Source organism: Hippopotamus amphibius, chromosome 3 (assembly GCF_030028045.1).
Source record: "Hippopotamus amphibius kiboko isolate mHipAmp2 chromosome 3, mHipAmp2.hap2, whole genome shotgun sequence".
Classification (NCBI taxonomy): domain Eukaryota; kingdom Metazoa; phylum Chordata; class Mammalia; order Artiodactyla; family Hippopotamidae; genus Hippopotamus; species Hippopotamus amphibius.
Window position 1 is genome coordinate 155,733,042 of NC_080188.1, and position 13,172 is coordinate 155,746,213.

Genomic DNA, 13,172 nt, shown 5'->3' on the forward strand with positions numbered 1-13,172 from the left:
GGAGGAAGGAAGAGAAGAGGGTGGGGCTATGGTATTCGATCCTGGTTCTTCTTCCACGGACATGAGCGGCTTATCCTTCCATTCGTTGGGGTCCGGGCTCCCTCTCCGGGATAGTCAGGCTGGCATGGAGAGGAGGAGAGTCACCCTGGAGTATCTTCCTTTCCACCTGGGGTAGCTGGTCTGGCTGGAGGCTCAGCTCTGGAACTGCGTCATCTGAATCAAGGTGACCCCTGATGACCTTTCTGTCTCCTGAGCTGCACAGACACAGAGCACACTGTGAGGGTCCTGGGTACAAAATTTGATTCCCTGAGAACCACCCTCACCCACCGCAAGCCTCAAGGACTTCCTGACACAGAGGATTTGCAGTTGAGCCCTTGGATTGGCAGAGATTGGGCCCGGCCTTTGGGGTGCTGGGTCTGAGAGTCTCAGCCCCTTTCAGTTGCTCCCAGAGCATCTCACCCTTTCTTCGCCAGATCTAAACACCACAGAGCAGCCCCTTTAAGAGTGTTTAAACCTGGGCCTGGTGCTGTAGGAGACTTTCAGCTGGACTGTGCAGAGGGCACAAATGTAGTCTGGTTCCACATTTGGGCCCTGCACTCCTGTCTGCTGCCAGGATCATTCATGTGGTTCATATGCTTACAGTTAGCAACTGTCTTGCCATCTTCTGAAGAGCTTCTTCTTAAGCTCTGGGATGCCACTGAGACATAAATACACAGACTACTTTCCCATTTGATTGGTAAAGAAACCAAAGCCAAGCTTGGTTAAATAGCTCAGACTAGAATTTAGCATTTCTACGTCCAGAAGTCCTGACCCCCATGCAGTCCTAAGAGTGTCAGGTGGGAACAAGCACTTCCCTCCCCAGCCTTGGGGAGACTTAAATTCCACTCACAGCTCTTCTTTCTCCGGAGCTTCCTTTGCACAAGAACAACAGCCATCAGCATAAGCGGACACAGCACTGAGGAGACTGGAGTCACAATCCGAGAGATGCTTCTGTCTTCCAGAGCAGCACTGGAGTGGAAGAAACAAGGGTGGGGTGAAAAAGCACAGGAGAGGGGAGGTTGGAGCTGGGTAGGAGAATGAAGACCCTCTGGCCCTTGCCCCTTATTTTACAGGTGAGAAGCCAAGGCTGAGGCAGGCTTGCTGCTCTCATTCCCATGGCGGGTTAGATGCTGGGCTGAGACCAGGTCCCCTGCCTTCCGGTTCCCAAGCCCTGAGTCCTTTCCCTCCTCCACTGCCTGTGTGATGGCCCTGCCAACATGCCACAGTGGGCAAGAGACCTGAGTGAGGGTCAGGGAATCTACGCTTGGGCTTTGGCTTTGCCACAGTTTTTTCTTTGTGGCTTCCGTGAGTCATGTCCCCTCGCGTGAGATTTGTTTCCTCATCTTTAAAAAAAGAAAAGTGCCAACAGTCCAACATAAATATTCCATTATTCTATTATTAAGACTTTTGCTTGAAAGTCACATGAAGATACTCAGATAGCATTTTCCCAGCAAGGACCCTTGAAGGAGGGAGGGTTCTGAGGTTACAAAGGCAGAGGAGTGAGCAGACGGAGAGGGGCACAGAGGTTGGCTCACTGGGATGTAGCGGATGTGGAGCCCCAACGGAGAGGAGGGCCTGGGGATTTACCTCTTCATGGGCGAGTCCTTGGCCGGGGGCCTTGCTGCCATGGCGAGACTTGGCGTCACTTGGGGACCACTGTCTCCAGCAGGTGTGTCTAGGTCTCCTTCACTGCTTCCCTCCGCAGATGCCATCTCTGTGCTGGTCAGCTCAAAGGTCCACACAACTGTAGCTGGGGTGGTTCCTTCAATGGAGCCCAACACTTGTGGCTTAGAAACCGGAGTTCCTTCTTGGAGGGTTTCCCACATCCATTTTTCTGAGACCAGAGTTGATGGCCTATTGGTCCCTATGACCTTCTCAGCTGGGTCCGTGGCTATTCTGACCCTCTCTGTTTCCTCTCTTTGGCTATCAGCCCCAGTAGTTGTTTCCCTCTCTCTTTCACTGGCCCTTGTCCTGTTTGCTTCTGAACTTCTGGTGCCCCACACTGGACCACCTTCTGTTGTACTGGACATGCCTCTGATTGTTGAAGCTGGACTCTGCGGAGTAGGGATGGTTGCCCAAATGGAACCCTCTACTTGGCTGCCTGTCCCTGGAGCTACTACCCTAGTTGCTCCTGGGGTTTGCCTTCCCTTAGCTGAAGCTGTGGTTTTGCTGGTTCCTGGAGTCAGAACAACTCTGTTACATTCTGTCCCTTGTCTTTCTATAGTCTGAATGGTTCCTGGTATCCGTCTGTTGGCCGCTGGTGATGCTCTCACGAAAGATCCTGTGATGAGTTCACCAGCAGCCAGAGTGGCTGTGGGGATGGTTCTGGGAAGACCTGTGTGAACAGCAGAAGGAGACCAAATGAGGAGGCTGTCCAGGCTGGTTACAGGGTTTAGCAAAGGACACCAGGCTTGAAGTGTTTGCTGCATGGAATGCAACCTCACTAGGCAATGCAGTCTTTGGTCATTATGTTGGATAAAATAAAAAATTGGGAAAACCAGATGTATTCTCCAGTCTGTTGCAAATATTGACATTTTATGTCCCTATCTCCTTCTTTGATGCCCACATATTCTCTATCCAGCTGCCCCAGGATCCAGTGCTGTCCTCTTTTCCAGAGGCCCACAGCCCTCCATGTACTGCTCTTCAAATAAGAAAAAAAGAAAAACTCCAGTCATAGCAGAGCAGCCAATGTCAGCAGATGGTTAGATAGCAACATCTAATCAAACAAGTCCACTCTCTGGACTCCTGCCTGCCTGCGCCATCTCTCCGATTGACCAACCTTTCACAGCCTGGGTGCCCTTTCTCAGACTCTGGGTACCTGACTTGAGATCAACCCTCCAGAACCAGCCACACAGGGCATCAGCCTGGTAGCTGTCAGATGTCTTCTGAGAGGCTTGGTCTTAGGAAGAGCTCAGTCTCCATTCCTCTGTTTTGCCCATCTTACCTGCTCTGCATGTCTAAACAGTGACATCATGACTGTAAGAAGCCGTATTCCCCAATTCACCAGCTTCATGGAACTCTCTTCAAATATATGTGCCATAATATTCGATGGAAATTGGGCGGGAAAGCTTATGGGGATTCAGTTGGGATGTTTTCCCTAGTATCTACTTTTCCTCTGAAAGTGGTCTCCATCTGAAATGAAAGCCTGTATCTTAAAGTCTTTGCCTGACCCCAGCTTTACATCATTACTCCCCTTGCGCTTAAAGCCCTCTTGGACCTCTGGGTCTTCTGCTGCCCCTTCCCCTTCGTAGCATTCACGTCATCAAACTTGACCCGCCAGCCACCAGGCCATGCATACCTGTAGAGACGGTCAGGTTCATGCTGAAGAACAGCATGTTGTTTGAGTTTCCAATGCCACAGCGGTAGTGCCCCACATCCTCTGGGGACAGCTGGCACAGGCTCACCACAAACATGCCTTTTTTGGGGAAGTCTGTTAGGGCCACACGGCCACGGTAGCGAAAGTGAGTGTAGTGGTTGGTGGACACGATGGTGTGGCAGATCCACGTCCGGGGGCTTAGGCGGCACCAGTACTTCCTCTGGTGGCTGTTGATGGGCAAGGCGGGGTAATGACACTGGATGGTGACAGCTCCCCCAGGCTCCCCAGACACCAGCCTTGGGCCCTTCAATGCATTTGCAGCTGCAGGCAGAGAAAAAAAAGCCCAAGGAGAAAGAGTGCTGAATTTGTCACTGTTTGGGGACCTATGAGCTCCAAGCTCTGCCAGAATTAGGGAACAGTTCAGAAAATGCCTCCGTGAAAGTGAAGCTAAAAAGAATCAATATAGAAATGGCAGAGCTTAGCCACTAGGTCAGCAGTAGCCCCAAGGTATGAAATGGAGCTGTGTCCAAGGCCCCACTGAGAGACAAAAATGCAAGAATAATCTTACCACTATTTAGCTAACCACTATTGAGCTTATCATGTGCCAGGTGATCTTGTACATGTCTGTCCAAAGCCTGGGTTCATGTCACTGTGCTCCAATGCAGATGTTTAAAAAAAAATGCAGATATTTAAGAAGCCGCCATCTAAGCACCTGTAAGAGGGCCAAGGCAACAGCTGACAGAAGGGCTGTGGTTTATTTGCATGGCATGTAAAAGAGATGTTAAAATAACAAGGTCCTACTGTATGGCACAGGGAACTATATTCAGTATCCTGTGATAAACCATAATGGAAAAGAATATGAAAAAGAATATATATATATATGTATAACTGAATCACTTTGCTATACAGCAGAAATTAACACATTGTAAATCAACTACACGTCAATAAAAATTTTTTGAAAAAGAAAGATGTTAAGTAATAAAAACAGATGTGTGTGCTTTCTGCTGAAAGGAGAGGGTGCTGGAAGCACAGCAGCCCTGCTCTGCTCGGTGGGTACCTCCCCAGACCATCGGGTTCAAAAACATTCATACTGCTCCCTTTTCTCTAGAAATGGAAACAACAAAGTGCCACTGTCAAAGCACAGCAGAGATGTGACTATGTCTGCTTTGACGGTAGGCATGAGTCACAATTGGAGCACAGTCTATGGTCCTTTAACTGACTGACAAATGTGATCAGGTGCAAGCAGAAACAAAGTTTATTCTTTCTCTCACTGCCTCTTCATACTCTCTCTGGGATATCTCTGCTCCTTGATGAAATCTCAGACATAGTTTCAAGTACAGTAGCTTTCATAGTCTCGCTTGGATAAGAAAAAGTCCAGCCCAATGACTCTTGCAACTCCAGTCTCTTATCCAATTGAAGCCTTCCCTTTCTTCCAGCTACGCTTGGAGGCCTGATAGGGGAGGGGGACAAGTCAGGGTCTCTTGCATTGCTCGTTGCTCGACCTCTTGCTCTGCCAGAACTGCTGTTGGGGCCCCTCTGAGATTGGGCATGGAGAGGAGAAAGGAGAGGTGAATGGGAAGTCGTGGTCTGCTGGTGGTGCCCTCTGGGCATAGCAGATGTGCAGAGCTGCGTCCTTCCCTTTTGCCTCCCAGATCACCTGTCCGTGGCCTCTGGCTGCAGTTCCCTCCTGGTAAGAACTGCCTCCCCTCCTGCTGGCCTTTTATGACCCCTCCACCACCAAGCCCATGACTTCTGGCCATGTGCTCCTCCTGTTGTGGTCACAATCCCCTCTGCATGGCCCTCTTGGTGGAGGCCCCGGGGCAGCTGCTTTCTGTGTGACCTACAGTTGGTCTCAGGAAGCACACCTTTGTCCTGCTGTCAGGAGAAATCTGGGACATACAGCAAGCTTGTTGAGTGGCTTCCTAGCAGTTCCTTCTCTTACTTGGCTTAAAGTGAGGAGGAGGTGATCCCTCTTGTCCCCCAGGGGCAGGTGGTAGACAGCACAACACACTGTCTCTCTCCAAACAGCTTCTACTGTGAGCGCTTCCCTTCTACCTCTGATGATTCTTAAGGTGCCTACACGGTGGGCTCTTTCTGGAATAGCCAGCTTTGCCATCTGTCTCCATAGTCCTGCCCAGGTGGTTCAACATCTTGCTCTAGGATGTGGGTGCCTGGTGTCTATCAATTTGTTCTGTCTTTAGCACCTCTGAACCCAAGAAATTTTAATCCTGTTGCCAAGACTGGCCACATCATTTGCAGGGTCCAGTGCAGAATAAAAACAGAGGACTGCCTGGTCAAAAGTTACTGAGGATTTCAGTAGGGTAGTCGTAGAGCATTAAGCCAAGCACCTTCTGAACGGGGCCCTGTGTGACTGCACAGGGCCTATGCCCATAAAGCTGGCCCTGCCTGTTGCAGATGTCTTGAGGTCTCATTATAGGAAGAGTCAAGGCCATAAATGTTAGGGATAAATCAATACTCACTGTAGGTTTAATTCAGTGACACACTACAGCTCTGCCGCTGCTGATAAAGTTAAATAGCAACTTATCATTAAAAAGCAAGAATCTTGGTAATTACAAACAAGGACCATCTCAGGACAATAGTGATGGTGCTCTGATAAAGTGTTCACACCTCTCAGGAATCTGCATGTCATCTACATGCGGCGCGGACAAAAGGATCAATGAGCCCCATTAATCCGCAGGATGGGGTGCTCTGACTTCTCAGTTGAGAGCTGGTTAGGAATCCTTAATCAACTTTTGCAATAAACATCTTTTTCTTTTATTAATACCAAATTTCACTTACCTTTAAGAACTTATTCAGTGGATGACTAATAGCTCTTGGTTATATATAATAAAGGATTTGGGAATTTTGTACTAGATGCCTGTGAGAATTAAAGAAAGGGCTAGCATTTCAGAATCAATGTGGTGCCTCCTAGGGGTCCCTTCCGTGGAGGTGGTGCCCCTGCTCTCATTCACCCGTCATCTTCCAGTAATCGTCCATTGTCTGGCTTTAGTCAGGGATGGGCGAGTGAGGCCTGCAGTTGGAGGCCATGGACTGGAGCTTGACTTGGTCTGAGGAAATGCAAAGGGCCTGTGGCAGGTGCAGGGGGAGCAGGGATTGTGCCTGGGATGGATCACCCCTCCCCCCAGCAAAGGGGTGAGAAAGGTGTGAGTGTTTCCTTGGCCCAGAAGTGGGCCCTGGAGGGCAGAGAGCCGGCCCACAGCCATCTGAGATGGGGTCTTCTGTGTGGAGTAGCCAAAGGGAGGAGATGGGCCCTTGAAGTATCCACAAAGGCATCCGCAAGAGGAAGAGCGAGCTCTAGAGCCCTGCCAGGCCCGAGAGTTCCAGGCCCTCCTATCGAGTAAGAGCTGCCTGCCTCCTGCCTCTCCTCCTCCTGTGACCCCTGCTGAGGTCCCACTTGGGACCAGCTGCCTCGGTGGGAAGGAGAAGGAGCCGGGGAAGGGAGAAGGCAGCCCCCACCACCACCAACCACCCCCCCCCCCCCCGCCTTACTGACAGCAGGCCCTGGGTGATGAGGGGGCAAATCTTTGAATGAAGATTAAATTGCTGACCAAAATATTTAAATGGACACTTGCAGTGATCAAATTAGAACAATTTGAGACTTAAAGGAATTAGGTTAGGACTATTACATGTTAGAAGAAAAATCATGGGGCCGCCTGAGTTTTCACCTGGGGGCGGGGGAAGCCTGCTTCTAAAGAAAAATTTTAAAGGGGGCAGGGAAAGATGAAAATAAAGAGGTGGTGTGATTACATCACAGGGTTCTTGCTCAAATATTAGCTACTTTTGATTTACTAAAATTCTGATTTGTTTATAAGCCAAACACAGTTGTTAACCCTTTTTTTTTGTATTAGCAGAGCATTTATTTATTCATTTATTCTTTCAACAATTATTTGTTAAGCATCTACTTGGGTACCAGACACTCTAAGCACATACTCACTACATTCCTTAATGGCTCCCCACTACCATCAAAATATAACCAGGCACCACAGCAGCGAGACAGGACCATTGGTCATCTGAGCCTGATCACCACACCAGCCTGCCAGGACCTATGGGGCAGGAATCCTGTCTTTCATCCATGTGGCCCTAGTGCCTGGCACATGGTAGGCCCTCCATAAGTGTGCATTGACTAAATAAGTAAACGCATAGAGGTAGTTTGTATTTACCCATCTGGTTTCTTTGTAGACTCTGCATTTTTTGGAGTAGGTCAGGGTCTTTATGTCCCTAGTGCTGGGCCTGGCACTTGCGTGTTTTTAGAACGCGTGGTAATAGAACAGGGCTACCTCTGGCTTTTGTACTCCCTGGACCCACATCTTGCAAATGCAGCTGACTTTCAGTCATCAACTTGAATGGAGGAGAGCAGAGACAGATCAAAACTGTGAATGTTGCAGCAATCATCCAGTCAGACATGTGCCCTCTCATGTGAGCTCTCCTCCCTCATTCCCCTTCAGGCCCAGATCTGACCACTCCCTCGATCCAAAGCCACGGGGATGCCTGAACGAGGGTGGGGGTACTGAATGCCACCACCAGGCATGTTTGCAGCCCGGAAGCCTCTGGTCTGGGTGTGCAAGCTCTGAACCCGGGCTGTTTGGGACTCACCCTGCAGCAGGCACAGGATGAGGAGGACGGGCATTTTCCATCCTGCCCTCTGGTTGGTGACCTGCAAAAGAAAAAAAAAAAAAACAAAAAAAACCACTGTAGATGAAGAGGCCCGAGAGGAGGCAAATGAGAAGCTGGGTGAGCAGCCCTGGGACCTGGACGAGCACTTTCTCCCTCTGGGATGTTGGTTTGCTCAGCGCTGGGGCTGGATCAACTCCATCTAAGAGCAGGATGTAACTGTCCTCTAAGAGAAGCACAGCTCCATTGTTATGGCCCTAAACATGCACATTTGGCCTGCGTCACTGCCACCAAGACTAAAAAAACTCCCTCTGTGGGATTCCAGCCCCATCACCCACTTGCCAATGTGGAGCTCTGGATTTGGGGGGCATTGTGTAGTGGAAAGACTCCAAGCTAGAAGTGTAAACCTTAGCTGGAACTGTGGGACCCTGGTCTTGGGGATCAGCTTCGTCTTCAGGGGTATGAGAATCTGTACCAGGCTGTTATACCACTTAAATGAGATTGTGTTAGAGGGCCAACAGCTGGCCTGGTACCAAGTCACTTGCTTCCCTCACTCTTTCGCAGAGGGAGAATTGCTTCCTTCAAGAGAAATTTTCTATCTCACTGGTAGTGTGCTTCCAGTTCATAATAGGAGTTAAAAATTAACTCTCAGGTCAAGTGGTTATCTGGCCGAGGGTCCTATTCTGTTTCTTCTCTACAGTTTCTAGAAAGCCTTCCCTGGTTCCCCAGTCCACAGTGATCTTCACCTGCTCTGGTCTCTCCCACTGGCCTGGGGAGCTCCTTGAGGGCAGGACTTTGAAACAAGTTCCCCCAGGCTCCGAAACAAGATCTAGCCCAGTGTAGGTGCCCAGCTATTGTGAACAAGAACCTTCCACTCTTTTTGATAGACACCATACTGATCACCACTCAATGGCTTTTTATTGCTTGTTGATTAAAAAGGCAGGGATTGTATATTATACTTTTTTTGTAGTTTCCATAGGGTTTTCATGGATGTTTTCTGAGTGACTAAAAATCTCTTCTTTGAGTCTGTTTACTGCCTACAGTTCCTGGGACCTATGGGTTTTTTTTTTTCCTAAAGAAAGCAAAATTAGCCATTGTTTTCTCTTTCCTATGCTAATACCTGTCTCTCTATAATGTTAAGAACACACTCTGACAGTCAATGGTCTGGTCCCCTTGCCCCACCCCCTGTACAACTAGACAAAGCCACACAAGGCCCCTGACCAGTCTGGGCTGTGGGCTAAGGGAGGAAAAAAGGGAATGAAGCGAGGGGGAGCGGGGGAAGGCAGAGGAAGTAGGAGAAGGGGAAAGGAAAGGTAAGGTGGGAGGTGAAAGAAAGAAGGGAGAGAGGAGAGAAGGAGATAGAGTCTGTGGTTGGCCCTGTAATGCAAGTTGTAGCCTTAGTGTAGCTCTGCCCGCCTATCTCCACTAAAGCCTCTGCCTGCTCTGTGCAGGTAGGGCCCCCAGAGTGTCAGATCTGGAAAAGTCCACAGGCTCTTTCTGCCTTCTGTTTCCTTCCCTCACCCTTAGAATCTCCTGGGTCTTGCGCACCATCATGGCAGCCTCAGGCCCTCCCTGCCCTTCAGAGCTGCTGGTTTCCGGCCAGCACCTGGAGGCTCTCCCAGGTGTGACTGCACCTAATCTGTTGTTTGATTAATATTCACCAGGTCCAGGCTTATTCTGAGGCTGGTGTCCAGGTTCTCCCAGGCGAGTTTTTCTGAAGTGCTAAGTGCTGATGCAGCACAAGCCGGGGCCAAAGTCTGCACTGCCCTGCCCAGTTTCTCTGAAGTCTGCACGGGTGGGTGCAGCTATCTCGGCTTTAGGAGTAAAAGTCGCCTCTGAGGGGCAATGAGGAAGCACAGGGTATGAGATAAAATACCTCCAAGGTGTTATCAGCCTTGATTGGAGGCTGCAAGGATAACATTCAACGGAAAGTCTCCAAGTAATCCTGCTGATGACCTTCAGAAAACCTCTCTCCAGGAGACAGGGAGCCCCAACTCCTTAGTTTGGGGCCACAGGCCTCTGTGATTGTGCACAGCACTTTAAGGGACAAGGGCACATTGGGGAATTCTCTTTTCTCTCAGTCCTGCTGGGAAGGGATCTACCCCATCTTTAGCATAGGCTAGTGTATAACTTCCCAAATCCCTTGAGCCCCACTTCTCTCCTATGCCCCCAACCCTGTGGCACCAGACATGAAAGGAAGGAGGCAGATGTAGAGGGAGGAGCACAGAACCAGGACTCAGGAGGTTCCTGCATTGCCGGTGGCAATGACCTTGAGCAATGCTTTCTTTCATCAATGCAATCTTTCATCTGCACTGCAACAAGAGAGCTTTGACTGCAAGAGCTCCATACTTCCTTCTCTTTCTTAACGTTAGTTGGTTCTAAATCACTTGGGGGCCGTAAGGAGTCATGCACTCTGGTGGGAAGGAGAGTGGGGGTGAGCAGAAGAGTAGGGAGGTAGGAGGGAGATGCTGGCCTGAACTCCAGAATCCTCTCCTGGCCCCTGGGAGCAAGGCCAGGCTGCTCTGGGATGGCCGCTGCTGCAACTCACACCCCACATCTGGAGACAAGCCCCCAACCTCTGGGGGAAAGCCTCACCTCACCTTTTGTTCTCCAGGCTTAGCTGCAGATTCTCCACCCATCTCAGTTCAGAAATAAAATCCGCTTGGACTTTTCTTCTATTTTTGATATGCTTGTGAGTGGATGCCTTCTAGTTTCTTTTCTTTAAAACTTGAGGCTGAGTTGGCTGTCTGATGTGCCGGGAGGCAGCTTGGAGTTAGCACTGGAAGATGGAGGGATGAGGTGTAGCCCTGCCACTCACCTCTCCACACTCCCATCAAGTCACTTCACGCTGGACCTTGTTTTTTATTTCTTATAAGAGGGAGACAGTCCAGATCCCTTGTTGTTCTCACTGTAACTTATTCCTGCAGAACTTTTCCAGGGACGACGACAGTAGCTTCAAGGAAAACACACTGACTCACATCCTTCTACCTCTCATTTCCCCTCCAGTCCAGGGTCCCAGACTTTTTAGGATGCCCCAGATCAGCCAGCCCATTCAGGCCTCTCCTGGGTAAGTGATGCAACAACCTGGCAAAAAAGAAAATTCAGGAGAGGAATTCCCCTGTTGTCTGGCTGGCAGCTGTTGCCTCCTAGCAGACCAGGTCCCTTCAACTCCCTGACTCGAGTTCAAGTGCCTGTCTGGTAGTTACCAACTTATGCCCTGGACAATGCACACTACAGTAAATGAGATGATCTCCATGGAGAGAGAACACTGACAAGTGTGGTTTATCCAGATGGATGACACACACACAAAATACTGCAATACTTCCCTTTGGAAGACATCTCATGGATGGGTTTTTTTCCTTGCAGAAGATGTCATTTGCCTGCTTCTGTTGGTTTTAAACTGACATTAAAATGGCAGGCATAGCCCAAGCACTCAACAATGAAGGGGCTCCAGGGGATACAAGTTTTGCAGACTACAATTAAAGGCTCTTACCAGGACCCCGATAGACTAGGTAGCATCCTTGAGCCAATTAGAAATGGCACTTCTTCCTTAAGAAAAATAAATTTAATTGGTATATTGTTGCATAACTTGGATGACCATTGGGGCAGCATATATTACCTATGCTTTCTCCCTTCCAGGTTTACAGAGAGGGTAGGGGTTGGAACTGAGCCACTGAAAGCAATAGGAGAGGAAAAGAAACACCTCCACGGAATGCCTGGCGTGTGGCTGTGACAAGACCGTCTTGTGCATTCATGTGACAGTGTGCTTGTGCACAGCGGTGTGAGCTGTGTGTGCTGCTGTCCCAGGACTTGGTCATGAGCTCCAGATCTTCACAAATACCTAGAGCCTTCCGTGTAAGTTTGAACACATCTATCGTGTGGATGGCATGCTCTTAGCTGTGGCATGCTTGAACAGTGTACCACCTGAAAAACTGTACAGGTGGTCTTGCCTTCAGAGGCTTATCCCCAGATCTGAATGATCCCTGAGGATCACAGAGGGTTGATGCCTGGCTAGATTCTCCCCTCCCAGCTCCTCAGAGAGCAGTATAGCCTCGTGGTTGATCACATAGACTTTGAAGTCAGACTCCCTCCAAATAATATCCCAGTCCTACTTTTTACTGGGAAAGTGATATGGGTCAGATTACTTATCTTCTTTAAAGTTCATTTTCCTAATCTGTGAAACAGGAGAATAATAGCACCTACCTCATAAAGTTTTTACAATGCAAATTAAGTGTGATAATCCATGTAACTTGAAGTCCCAACAGGCAGTAAACTCTCATTAAATATCAGCTGATAGTATTCATAGCTTAGCTTACAGCAACAGGGAACAAGTGTCATATAATGATCAAACCCTTTCCCAAAAGTCCTTTTTGAAGGTTTTCATCGATTCAGAGTTCTGCTACTTTTTCTTTCTCTCTTTTTTTCTTTTGCCATTTGAAAGATTAAAGAGAAATCAATCCAACTCAGGATATGTCTGGAATGATCTTGTATTTGAAATTAAATATTTGTCAAATTTTCCTTATTTTATAAACTATGCAGTCATTTTACATCCTTAGGGGGAATCTTTTTTTAAAAAAATTGTCTACTTTTGAACGTCTTAAAGATATTTTGATTAGTAAAGACATGTTATAAAGTCCAGTTAGTTTGGAAAGCATGGGTCATTTTTCAGAGCACTGGTCCAGAGCCAAGCTGGTCCCCTCTTTGAAGCTTTATGGAAGTGAAATCTGTACTGACTACTTCTCTTGGTAGCATAACTGAATTCTCTTGCCTAGCACAAAGCCACAGGTGGCCTCTTTACATAGGTTTATGACACTGTGACCTTCTGATTACAGGGCCTAGACTCCAGAAAAAGGCGAAATGATACTTAGACCAAATGTCAGATCTGGGAAGAGCTTTATCCACTCCTTGACCCCCACCTCCAACTCCCAATCCCTTGTAGCAAAAGATTTTATTTGTTCAATAGACATACCAGAATGAAAATCAACAAACAGAATGCTAACCAATGCAAGGAAAACCATTTGTGCTGAAACAATCCGTATTGATCTCTTTCCTCTCCAAAACGTGTTTTCTAATGAATAATTAAGTGTGATATATAGAGATGTTTTATGCTTCCACGTTGCTGGTGGTCAAGAATTACAGTCCTCCTTATACATCATTCAAAATTTTCTACTTACTCTACCCAGAC

General features: G+C 48.4%; 1 protein-coding gene across 1 annotated transcript; it reads right to left on the reverse strand.

Moving 5' to 3' along the window:
• Positions 1–70: 70 nt before the first annotated feature.
• FCAMR (Fc alpha and mu receptor) lies at positions 71–10,981 on the reverse strand. The gene is given in 8 exon segments (XM_057730123.1): positions 71–201; positions 204–254; positions 890–1,008; positions 1,627–2,374; positions 3,338–3,676; positions 6,476–6,627; positions 7,966–8,030; positions 10,588–10,981. Coding segments are annotated over 8 exon segments (1,644 nt in total). The 5' UTR covers positions 10,627–10,981.
• Positions 10,982–13,172: the final 2,191 nt, after the last annotated feature.